The sequence below is a fragment of the Mya arenaria genome, chromosome 3 (genome assembly GCF_026914265.1).
Source record: "Mya arenaria isolate MELC-2E11 chromosome 3, ASM2691426v1".
Taxonomy (NCBI): Eukaryota; Metazoa; Mollusca; class Bivalvia; order Myida; family Myidae; genus Mya; species Mya arenaria.
The window spans coordinates 33,137,724-33,151,248 of record NC_069124.1 but is presented as its reverse complement, the minus strand read 5'-3'; the positions used below and the strand labels follow the sequence as shown (position 1 = coordinate 33,151,248).

Sequence of the window (13,525 nt, the reverse complement as noted above, 5' to 3'; positions counted from 1 at the left end):
AATCTTTCATCGCATAACCCCGATTCAATCAGAGTTCTTAGTCGTAATGCACCAGTCAATTGTAACCGCGGGACCCCCATGTCCGGGAATAGCGGGGACAATGACTTTCGGTCTATCCCCTTGGACATCCTAGGTAAGGCTCATTCCCCGCTGTTTTCGACGCAAAAACAAAACCACCGCACTCATTCAGCACTGTCGGGCCACCTGAAAGGTAAAAACACGACCCATTTACCCCTATCCCCGGTATACCCTCGGACCAAGGGGCCGTGGTTTCAATTGAATGGTGCATAGCTATCCCGCTGCTAAAAAGTGCCTGAGGATACCCGTGAAGTTACGAGCAAAATCTCTATGATAAATGTTCATAAGATATTCTTATTTAAAGCTAATTTACCCCAATACGGAGCTACGTCTAGAAATCTAAGATCTTGAGCCTTACAATCTTTAGTGAAATAGGGTTTTGTCTTGTGCTTTTGGGAGAACCTCGGACTACCCAGAGGAAACCCTCTTGTCCGGCCATCAAACTCTTAAAGTTTCGGGCAGATGAATACGAATTTGTTTACGATAGTTTATTTTTGCTCTTGCTGTATGCGCATTTGTGTTATGCCTTTGTTTGTTTACATCCGTATTAGCTGGGGGGTTGTATATCTGCATTTGCCATTTAATTCGGAGCACCTCGGCCATTTTTTCCAAAAACAACCTCGGATGTATTTGGACGGTTTACATACTCAAAAAGTGGTACGATTAAGTCCGCTGCAAATAGATCGCGTAGTAATCTTATTTTAATAGCAGTTAAAATTTATGACTTAACTCTTGGGAATCTTAATTATGTTTGCAATAAAACAATTCACTGGCAATCAATTTAAACTGAGATCAATAAATACAACTCTTAAACACTACATTTAATTAATGATATTATTCAAAAATTTACGAACTACTTCAACTGTTGTACCGGCATACATCCCAGGTTGTTTTCGATAAAATGGCCGAGGAGTTCCGAATGTTGCCATTTAAGTGATATTTTTTTACACCGTTCATTTTACGTCACTTACCATTCACCATCGCTAGATTTTTTTTGTATTATCATTGATTGGGTTACTTTCTCGAACAAGTGTTTGCCAGATGGTTCTTTAGGTATTTACTTTACACTACAATAATTCTTTGGTTTTACTCCTCATTGGAATACCTTTGCATTTAGTTTTGTAAGCTCATACTAACATTTTTAATTCGGAACTCCTTTGCCATTTTCAATCGAAATGCTTCGGAAGAAGTAGTGCGATTTTAGATAGGGTTAATTAATAGTACTTAGAGTTTTAAAGCTACACTCTCACAGATTGAACGTTTGACAACCTTTTTATTTTTTGTCTTGGAAAGAGCTATTTTAACAGTTTAAGACATAAAACATTATTTTCGAACGGAAATATGAAAATCTGCAATCTGATCTTTTGTCAGCAATCTTTTATCATTGGTTTGCAGATATTTACGCAAAAATTTGCTCTTCCGAGACAAAAAAATAAAAAAAAGTTGTAAAAATGGTATAACTGTGAAAGTGCACCTTTAATGTGAATTTTGCATTACTTAGTTCAAATTGATTGTACCAATAATTAAGATTCCCTAGAGTAAAGCTTCTGAATTGAAATCACTACGCGATCTACTTGCAGCGTAGTGAAACTGCTGACATTGTAAACCGTCCATATACATCCGAGGTTGTTTTCGATTGAAAATGACCGAGGATATTCGAATGAACTTCCTTTAACAATGACGTAATGGCAAACAGATGTTCACACCATCAATACTATTCCACGAAAATACATGACTCAGGGATGGAAATTCATTTTACAAGGTATTAAAGGTTAGAGTCCGTACACATATAGGAACATAACGACTTGCTCTGACTGTCTATTTATTTAACGTTTTTGGCACATGGTCAGCTATGTAATTATCTATTTGATAAATGATTGTGGTTTGTTTCCCCCATAAATAAATGATTATTGTCTTGTTAACATCTTCACGCATATGGCATTCGTAAGTAATCGCTCCGCTGACCTTAAAATGACCGCAAATCCAAAGGTGTGCACACATTAGGAGAAAATATGATACTCTCTGAAAAATTGTTTACAAGAAAATAATTTATATATGGGCATTTGCCCTCTTCTCTGATTTGTTCTTTTTTAACTGAAATTTTCAGTTGCAGTGATAATTATAATGATAATAAGATAATAATAATAATAATAATAATAATAATAATAATAATAATAATATAAAAAGTTAATGATGATGTTTCGTCCAATGTTGCAGTATTTTTCAATACATATGTTTAAGTAAATCCGCACGCAGCCGTTATTGATTTAAATAAAATGAAGCGGTAGATATAAACAATGGCTGGCCAAGTTAGTGATTAGTTTACACAATATAATACAGACCACTAAAACAATCAAATATTGTCATTATGTACTTACAAAAATTAATTGGCAATGCGAGTGCGTCACACCATTTATATTTTGTAAGTATTAAGCTATTATTTAGCGTTTATGTTTGGTCTTTTTAACGATAAGTCGGCGCCGGCCTGCTGAAAAAATAAATGCTTACTTTCTTAGTGTTTGTATTCGACCATGTGTGAGCTTCTGAAACCCCCACTTAATAAAAACAATAAATGACTAAATGGACATTTGGCGGTTTTGTAATCCGCTGAATGGATTTTGGGTTGGCATAGCTCTTTTTAGTGATTAAATGCGAATTCGTCCGGCGATCCTATGAGCCTGAACAATATATTTACTTTGACTCTGCCTTTCTTAAATCCATAATCTTGGACAACATTTAAGCAATCAAACCAGGCATTAGAACCCAATTTCCTAAAGCTAGCTGCACTTTCACAAATGAACAGTTTTGACATTTTTAATTTTTGTCTCAAAACAGCTCATTTTGGCACCAGTGCAATCAATTCAGTCATGTAAGAGAACTCACAACAGAACAGACCCCGATTGTTTGGTAAACTGCCGAAAATTTTCATTTTTCTTAAAGAGCAAGTAACGCTTTTAGCAACAAAACATCAGTTTTCAAACGTACATATAATATCTGCGATCTACTCTTTTGTTAGCAGTCTTAATATCATTATTATTATTATTATTATTTATTTATTTTATTATTATTATTTATTTTAATAAATTTTTTTATTACTATGATTATTATTATTATTATTATTATTATTATTATTATTATTATTATTATTATTATTATTATTCATTATTATGTTCAACTCATTTGACTGTAATAATTAAAACATTAAATAGCTTTTGTGTACAACTTAATTGTCTTTAATCAGTATAAATGATGTTGTTTTTTAATTAAAACATACATGACCGCAAGTTCCCCATTTGAAATAGCGCCAAAATGTCGCTAATATGGTTTTTATCTGTTCGGTGCACAAATCATATGGTTTTTTTTCTTTTGATCATTAAAGTTAAATGAGTAAGACATAATAATGCACTGAAATAGAATAAAAAAAACTTCAACCTATTTTGAGCTCCCTTCCTTTAGATCATTCGAGAAATTGAGACCTGATTATTTTTGTTTGTTCGAGGTTAAAAAGTCCTGCTTTAATTCTGTTTTTCAAGACAATTGTTGTGTTTTCTTATCTTCGAAAACAATTTTAAGCTCGACTATTCGAAGAATAAGAAGGGCTATATTACTCGCCCCGGCGTCGGTGTCGGTGTCGGCGCCGGTGTCGGCGTCCGGTTGAAGTTTTAGGGCAAGTTGGGATTTTCACTCATAAGTCCAATACCATTCATTCAATTCCCTGAATACTTCAGACAGCAGTTGGTCCGGACCATCACATAATGAGGTTACATATCTCCATAATAATTATTCTTGATACAAGTTTTGGCCCCTGATTGACATAGGAACTTACACTAAAGTTTTAGGGCAAGTTTGGATTTTAATGATTTTTTTATATACCCTTCTTCAATTGACTTAATATTTCGCACAATTAATGACGACCATCTTACAATAAGGTTACATAACTCCATTAAAACCCTAAATACCAATTATGGCCCTTGATTGACTTGTTTTTATTATTTTCTTTTGATTTCTTTTGACAAGCACATTTTTATATTTTTAACCAGATTTTCACAAAGGGAAACAAGTTATAAGAATGCTTTGCGTCATTGTTTGGGTGGGCTAGTGGGAGGGCACCGTCTAAGTCATCTTATGTATCGAATTATTTTAGCTAGGTTTGATATCTAGTAACCAAACTAGGTATTAAGGAAGAGGTTATGGAGACCTTTCGTGGGATTGCGTTTGATGCCCATAGGCCCAAGGCCAAGGTCAAAGCTACTATTTATAAAAAAATGGTTGGTATTGAATAACTTAAGTAAGGGTCGATATATTGCGAGTAAACTTGGTATTCATAAAGAGTTTATAGAGAACTTTCATGAGATTGTTTTTTGGTCCCCGATAGTTATTGTCACTGTTTACTTTTTAATTTGATTTTATTGCTTTTGACAGGCACATACATCATTAATGTATTTACTTCTAAGTCAAAGCGGCATAGTCGTGCGTGCTGTCTTACGACAGCTCTTGTTATTTTCCTATATGTTCTTGATTTTCCGTTTTTCGTCCAATTGTTAATTAATATCAAAAGTAACTCATGATAAAATGTGTAAATGCGTAAAATAACATAACTCGAAAAAGCCATCTGATCATATACCATTATTTTATTATGCACCAGTCAATCGAAACAACGCCCCCCCCCCCCCCCAGGTCCGGGGGTATACCGAGGATAGCCGGAGAAATGGGCCGGGTTTTTTACCTTTCAGGTGGCCCCGCAGTGCCGGGTGAATGCGGTGGTTTTGTCTTCGCGCTAAATATAGCGGGGAACGGGCCTTACCTAGGGTCCCTGGGGTGCGGGGGCATTTGTCGGGGATTTTACCATCTGTTCGTCCCCGCAGGATGGGGATTTTAGCCGGGGTTGGCTGGACCAAAAGTCAAAGTCTCCGCTATTCCCCGGACCTGGGGGGGGGGGGGGCGTGGTTACAATTGACTGGTGCATTACATTTATACGAAATAAAGTTATTCAACACAAGTATAAATTATCTTTGTAATAAATTGAATAAAACTTAACTTAAAGATTATCAAATAAGGTATGTATATCGTAAATCAGGAGAGTCTATTACATGCAAACAAGAGCGCTCTATTCCAAAAAGAAAACAGAACTGCCGATAAATCATTATATGGAGAATCTGTCGAATCGTCTAAATTGCGCGCTATTAATCGTAAAGAATTGCGTTAAACTTAAATATGTCAATATCGCAAATGTTAGTGTGAACTTTAATGAATACTGCACTGTTTTACCACGCAGAGATTAATAACATTGACGTCCGTAGCAACATTATTCATCTTAATTAAGTGCTCTCATTGTCTAGCGATTGTTTTTATGAATAACGATAATTGAAACTATAGTCAGAAAATAGATCGCCCGATCATTATTTACGGACATAAGAAAACTTATTTACGGACATAAGAAAAATGCAACAACACATTAAGCAGGTCAAGGGTGTTCAGTGAATATTATTTCTGTAAATTGTAAATTGTATTTACAAGCTTAGGGTCAGGACATGAGCCGCATCGAGCGATTTTGGGACTTCGGCCAAAACTATTACATTCAAATAAAATTATCATTAATAAAAATGCCAAAAATAATGGGGGTGGGGGTCTATGTATATCAATTTCTTCCAAAGAATTTGAAGGTTTGTCATTGATGCATCTTTTTCTGGCCATATATGACCATTGTTTTATTCATGTTTCCATAGCAACCACGGAATTCGTCCCCACTTACTTTGACTGCATTCATAGACTGTGTTTAAAACGGCCAGAGGTATTAAGATACAATCGTCATTCATTTCTTGTGTTTTAGAAATCAATTTAAATGATAAACTAGTTTTAATATTGATACGTTAATTTCGCACGTCATTTGAATAATTTACTTTCGTCAGGTTATGTGAATGACGTCAATTTTATTATTCAAAATGCGCAATACATGGTCTCACTTGTAAACACGTTTCTTACGCAATACAGTCGATAATATTTTGAAATTTTCAGAATTACTTCTTGAAATGTCATGTAATTCAAATACTATTACCTTAAAACATAAGAAAACATATATATGTGCGAAGGCCCGAAATCGCTCAGTGCGGCTCATTTCATTCTTACAAAAACAATGCAGCTAGTATAACTTAACTAACTCCAAATAAACACGATTTTTTTGTCATTGTCAGGTCATGAACTCGATGTTTATGCCTTTTTCAACACTGAATACTTATTTCGAAAAAAGTGCATACATTTCCAATTAAGTCAATTTGGTAGAAAAGACAAAGAACAAATAAGTTGTCATTTCGTACCAATTATTGTGTACGATAAATTGCATACATTGTATTGTACAAGGAGGGTCTCAGCTATGTAAAGTTATTTTCATTTCATGGTACTTTCCTTTATTTAATGGCAGTCTTCATTATTTGTTTTCATCGCAGTTTCCTTTGTGTGTTTTCATGGTAGTTTCTCTTGTTTGTTTTTCTGGAAACTTCCGTTGTATGTTTTCATGGCAGCTTCCATTTTTTTGTGTTCATAGCAGTTGCCATTTTTTTGTTGTTTTCATGGCAGTTTCCCTTTTTTTGTTTTCATGGCAATTGCCATCATTTGTTTGCATGACAGTTTCCATCATTTGTTTTCATGGCAGTTTCCATCATTTGTTTTCATGGCAGTTTCCATCATTTGTTTTCATGGCAGTTTCCATCATTTGTTATCATGGCAGTTTCCATCATTTGTTTTCATGGCAGTTTCCATCATTTGTTTTCATGGCAGTTTCCTTGATTTGTTTTCATGGCAGTTTCCATTTTTTGTTTTCATGGCAGTTTCCATTTTTTGTTTTCATGGCAGTTTCCATCATTTGTTTTCATGGCAGTTTCCATCATTTGTTTTCATGGCAGTTGCCATCATTTGTTTTCATGGCAGTTTCCATCATTTGTTTTCATGGCAGTTTCCATTTTTTGTTTTCATGGCAGTTTCCATCATTTGTTTTCATGGCAGTTTCCATCATTTGTTTTCATGGCAGTTTCCATCATTTGTTTTCATGGCAGTTTCCATTTTTTGTTTTCATGGCAGTTTCCATCATTTGTTTTCATGGCAGTTTCCATCATTTGTTTTCTTGGCAGTTTTCATCAGCAGTTTCCATTGTTTGCTTTATTGTAGTTACCCTTGTTTCTTTTGTTTGTCGTCATGGACATTTCACTTATTTGTTTTTATGGTAGTTTCCTGGAAATTACCATTGTTTGTTTTCATTAAAGTTGTCATTGTTTTTGTTTTTATGGTAGTTTCCCTTATGTGTTTTTTCATGAAAATTTGCATTGTTTGTTTTCATTGCATTTTCATTGGTTGTTTTCCCCGGCCGAATCGAAGATTTCGGGAGGGGGATATTGTTTTGGCGTTGTCCGTCTGTAATTCCGTCCTTCCGTCCGTCCGGTACCATATCTTGGTAGGCATTGATCAGAAAATGTTCAAACTTGGTCAGAATGTTCCCCTGGATCAAATCTCGACCACTTGTAAAAGTGGGTCACATGGGGTCAAAAACTAGGTGACTAGGTGAAATCTTAGAAAAATCTTTGATACATACTATAGGCATTATATATGGTCAAATATTCATGAATTTTAATCTGAATGTTTTCCTTGATGAACTCTTAGTCGTAAATGAAACTGGGTCACATATGATCGAAAATAAGGTCACTAGGTCAAATCTTAGTAAAATCTTTGAAACATACTAGAGGCATTATATATGGTCGAATATTCATAAAACTTAATCAGAATGTTTTCCTTGATGAAATCTTGGACTTATTTAAAACTTGGTCACATATGATCGAAAATAAGGTCACTAGGTCAAATCTTAGAAATTTTTGGTCCGGAATTGAAATGATTGGTTGGATTATGTTCAAACTTGGTCTTGATGTACCCCTTGATGAAATATGGACCGCTAGTAAAGTGGGGCACATGGGGTCAAAAACTAGGTCATGAGGTCGAATCATAGAAAAATCTCTGAAACACATTAGAGGCATTATGTATGGTCTAATATTCATGAAACTTGATCAGAAAATTTTCCTTGATGAACTCTTGGACATATTTTCAACTTGGTCACATATAATAAAATAAATAGGTCACTAGGCCAAATCTTTCAAAAATCTTATCTGAAACTATTTTATGGTGGTGATTGGTTAGATTATTTTCAAACATGGTTAGATTTAAGTTAAATTTCAACTGCATTTTAAAAGTGGGTAATATGGGTCAAAAACAAGGTCAATAGGTCAGATTTAAAAAAAAAGATTGGAAACACACTAGAGGCAACCTAATATTCATGAATTTTAATAAAACTGGTTTCCTTGATTGTTGTTGAATAGTTCGAAACTGTGTCACATGGGGTCAGAAACCAGGTCAGTAGGTGAAATCTTTGAAAAAAATGTGTCCCAAACCAAACTTAATGAACTCTTACAATAATTTTAAAATTGGTCATATGGGGACAAAAAGTAGGTCACTAGGTCATATCTTACAGAAATCTTGGGAACACTCTAATGGCAATACATCTGCTCTAATTTCCATGAAACTTAATCAGAATGTTTGCCTCGACGAAATCTTGGAATAGTTTGAAACTAGTAGATTATGTGGGGTCAAAAATGAGGTCAGAGGGTCAAATCTTAAAAAATACTTTGGACACTCTAGAGGCTATATTTTTTGCAATAAATCTGGACCAATCTTCATGAAAATTGATCAGAATGTTTGCCTTGATAAAATCTTAGATAAGTTTGGAACTGGGTAACATAGACTAGTCATAAACTAGGTTTTTGGTCAATTCTAAATGCTACATTATATACAATATTATTTTTTTTCAAACAATTGCAATCAAACTCAAACTCATATATAATTATTTCACCAACAATTGATTTCCATTCCTTGACTTAGCCCAATCAGGCGGGGGATATCAATTCAACGAATTTGCTTGTTTTCATTGTAGTTCCAATCGTTTCATATTTAAATTGCTGTTCGTTCAGGACAGAACAATCTTAGTCTAACAAGTTGAACCAATCTTGGATGATGTTCCGAAAAATGGGATTAAATGCTATTAGAATTAAATCATTGCAAAGTTATATTCCTAATTCTATTTTTGGCTCAATATTTTACATAAAATACATTCTTCTGTTTATTTAAATATAATTTGACAAGACATCTGGCTACCATCTTATGACGTACGTAAATGCGGTTTCAGTGTTTACTTTTTGTTATTGCGATTCTTTTGAGATCTAATTATCTGATTTAATCTTAACAATCTTAACTATTTTAATTTATCATTGTCATATACACACAAAGAGACTTTATTGATATAATGTTGTAAAGATAGTTTTCTTACGTCATAAAGACGTAGTTAGTGTACGTTTTGCATTGTGAAATAACGTCAAAGGGTGAAAACAAATCATCAATATCTGTTGGGTTTTATTCTCTGTTTTATTAACTCTGCGCAAAATCCCCATTGTGGTATGTGATAACAGGGGCGGCTCCAGGATTAAATGTTAGAGGTGGCGTAACTTGCGCCCCTCCCTCAGAACCAAAATTAATTTAGTTTATTTGTGACAGGGTGGTTCGTTGGCTCTCCCCCAAGAAAATTGTAAAACATTCTAGACCTATATGGTGCATTTTGAGTGTATTTTCTCATATATTGACATAAAAAGTTAACTTGGGCGATTTTGCTTTTTTTTTTGGGGGGGGGGACGCCGGGTGCACCCCCACCAGGCTGTACCGGTAATGGGTACAAATATTTACAAAGAATGTGTACGAAACACACAAACAAAAAAAATGAACCAGGCTTCATGGTTAAATCTTGTTTTGTATGGCATAACTATCATAATTCAAGCTAATTTCGGAATGCAATTCACATTATTTACAGAATTTGTATACATACGAGATAAGGATGCATGCATAATTAAAAGCTTGGGACAGCTATGTTTTTTTGAAAAGATGTCAATACAATTTAAATAAATCTATTTAAATTAATAACTTTTTCAGCATCCTTTTCTGACATTAATTTTCTGAAAGAAATCACAATAAAGCCGCACTCTCACATATTGACCGTTTTGACAACTTCTTTATTTTTGTCTTGGATCGAGGCAATTTATGATTTAATGTCTGGGAAACAGTGATACAAGATTGTTTATCTTACATGACTGAATTGAAGGCATTGATACCAAAATCAGCTGATTTTATAACAACTAAAAAATGAAAAGTCAAAACTGTAAATCTGTGAGAGTGCAGCTTTAATAGCCATTCTTATTGTAAGATTTCTTTCAATATTGAAGTGGTTACTCTAGATATCCAAAAATACTATTCTAATATATCTCTTTACTTGTGTCAAGGCCTTGTCTTACAATGGGTCGCTTATTGAGAACTTTGTTAAAGTAAACACCGTTGTTAACGTCACCGTTGTTAACTTGCATATCTTTACTGCTCTGGAAGATAAATTGATACACTTGTGATCTGTTATGCTCGCCGAATGGGTATTGCCCAATGGCGAGGGTAAATAAGCTTACCCCCCCCCCCCCCTCCCTGCCGTGTTCCGAGCAGGATTTAAGAAATCAGTTTCAGCTGTACTTGTTTTCACGTTTAATAGTTAACAACGATGTCGTTACTGACGTTGTTAACTTTAACATAGTTGTGAAAAATCGGCATATTGTAATAGATAAAATTAACCAAAAACATGCATTTATACAAAACTGGGTTTTTTCTTTGCAGGTAAATCACATCTAAGTTTTTAGATAGAGGGCACGTAAATATATACATGTACAGTCGAACCCCGTTGACTCGAACTCCAAGGGACCGGCAAAAATACATCGAGCCTCGGAAAACTCGAGCGAAGCGGGATTATTTACCTTCAGTCATTCGGAACACCTCGGCCATTTTTATCGAAAACAACCTCGGATGTATGCCGGTACATCGGTTAAAGTAGTTCGTAAATTTTTGAATTATATCATTTATGAAATGTAGTGTTTTAGAATTGTATTTATTGATCTAAGTTTAAATTGATTGCCAGTGAAATATATTATTGCAAACATAATTAAGATTTCCAAGAGTAAAGTCATAAAGTTTAACTGCTAAATAAAATCACTCCGCGATCTTCTTGCAGTGGACTTAAACGTACCATTTTTTTGAGTATGTAAACCGTCCAAATACATCCGAGGTTGTTTTCGATAAAAATGGCCGAGGAGCTCCGAATGTACCTTCAGTATGAAGAAATCGATCATTTACATCTAGTTCGAGTAAACGAGGAATTCGAACCAAGCGAGTTCGAGCGAACGGGGTTCGACTGTACATGTATATAATATGTACAAGACTGCAAACATTGATGGGACCATTACAACATACAACGCATAGACATCCAGAGAAGCTTCTGTTGGTTATATTACCATAACGTCAGAAAGAGCATTCTTAGAATAAGCCCCTGTCATATTGATAAAAGGACGATATCTCGGCTGTGGATGATTGGCCGATTTACTTCCGTGTGTATGAGATACTAGTTTGTTATAAAGTAACTACACGTTTAATACAGAGTGTGTATACCACGTGGTAAATTGCGTCATAAATGCTACGTCGGAAGGCAATATTTTGATTTGAAAAAAGACTTGAAACAAAGATAACTTCACTATTTCTTCACCATTTTAAATAAAACATAGCGCAGTCTACGCCGCTTACGGAGCCCCATCTTCGGTCTTTTACCAAAATATGATATTTTGTTTAGTTTCTTAAAACACTTCAACAAACCTTTTCACAATACGGCCGTCTGACGGAGCACTGTCAAAACATTATTTTAGAAACAGGTTTGTGTTTGATGAAACTAATGACCTCATCAAATTTCGGAAATAAAACAAATGCGGGGCTCTTTAAGCTGCATAGACTGCCCTTTATTTCATTTAAAATGGTGTTGTAAATGAAAAGTTATCTTTGATTTAAGTCTTCATTTTAAGCATTTTTTGACTTCCGTCGTAGCATATACGACGTAATTTATCACGTGGAAAACACACACTGTAATAGCCACAAACTCAGATAGCTAGAGAAACATTAAGAGGCTCCGATATCTACACAACAACGATGTCTTCAAGGACATTTTGGCTACAGTTATTCTTGGATAGAATTTTCATGTGGTTATTATCTTACTACGTCATGTGCTGTGATTTTGTCAATATTACAGTCGTAACTATCGCTTCCACAGTGCTGCAACTTCACACAAACTAAACATTAGGATCATTATAGCTTATTCGAATTCGGATATCAGTGGCACTGCTGGAGGACATGTAACGCGAGAAACTAGTTGTTCAGTATGGTTGTATGATATATTGACGTCATGATCCTAGTGACGTCACCACAACAAACAGAAATGGAGCATGTAGTAAAATTTGAATTGTCAACTTTTGGCATCATATCGGATAACTTGACACATAACAACAGCTTATTAAAGAAATACCATTAAATTTTAAGTATCCTTACACTATAAATACTGCAATGGAAATGCCGCACTGAAGGCAGTGATGTCATATTAACCATGTGACCTATTTCTGTATGTCGCAGCTCACTTTTTATAATAATTTTAGATATCGCACAACGTCCTCTCGACACTACCAATGTTTATTAATCAGTTTATTCAAGAGACATCTTTCACTGTTTATTTATTTGTATTTATAATATATGAATTATTTCGGAAAACCTCGGCCATTTTCCAGCAAAAAAAACTCGGTGGTATAAGGACGGTTTACATCGTCAGAAATCGATATTTTTTCAATACATAACAACTTATTTGTCTTTGCTCAATGTAAGATGAAATTACGAGCTCGGAGTTTGGCAGTTTATGGTAAAATATATGAAAAGAACCCAAAACTGACAAATCCTACTTTCTGTTTTGTGGAAATGCGCGCACACTTCCACCAACGGAAGGCCCAAATGTGTTTTTCGCTGTCGAAAAACTGCCGAGTTGTTCCGAAAAGGGCTGACGTATTCCGAAAATGGCCGAGGTATTCCGATTGAGTTTCACGGTGCTTGATGAGTGCGTATTGAATGTATGACCAAAAACATCACATGATTCGTGTATTGAATGCAAAAAAATATGTATATGAACAAAAGGCAGGGTAATTACATTGAAATTTCGAACATATAATCGATATAAAGTATTGTTTTATTGATATGCAACTGTGGAATTGTTTGTTGTTTGTTTACATTTGAATAGTGCTAATTTTATTTAATGTGCTTTGCATTATACATACCTTATTGCTCATTTTGTCATTTATTTTCTTCATACTTTCTCTGTTTTTGCATTGTTTATAATGTAAAGCATTTACGGTATTCACATTGGATTTGTTATATACATGGTGGTTTAATAAATAAAGATGGGGAATATTTGCTGTAAGACAGTTTTTACTTAAAATAAAAATCAAGATAATATAATTAATAAATG

General features: G+C 34.6%; 1 protein-coding gene across 2 annotated transcripts in view; it reads left to right on the top strand.

The window, feature by feature from the left end:
• LOC128228310 (sulfate transporter-like) overlaps positions 1 to 12,025 on the top strand; it is a 40,455-nt gene extending 28,430 nt beyond the window's left edge. For both annotated transcript variants that reach the window (XM_052939549.1, XM_052939548.1), the window contains one exon: positions 10,816 to 12,025. In XM_052939549.1, coding sequence (XP_052795509.1) covers positions 10,816 to 10,819 — 4 coding nt within the window. In that variant the 3' untranslated portion in view covers positions 10,820 to 12,025. The remainder of the gene's footprint in view (positions 1 to 10,815) is intronic.
• The last annotated feature ends 1,500 nt before the right edge of the window (positions 12,026 to 13,525 follow it).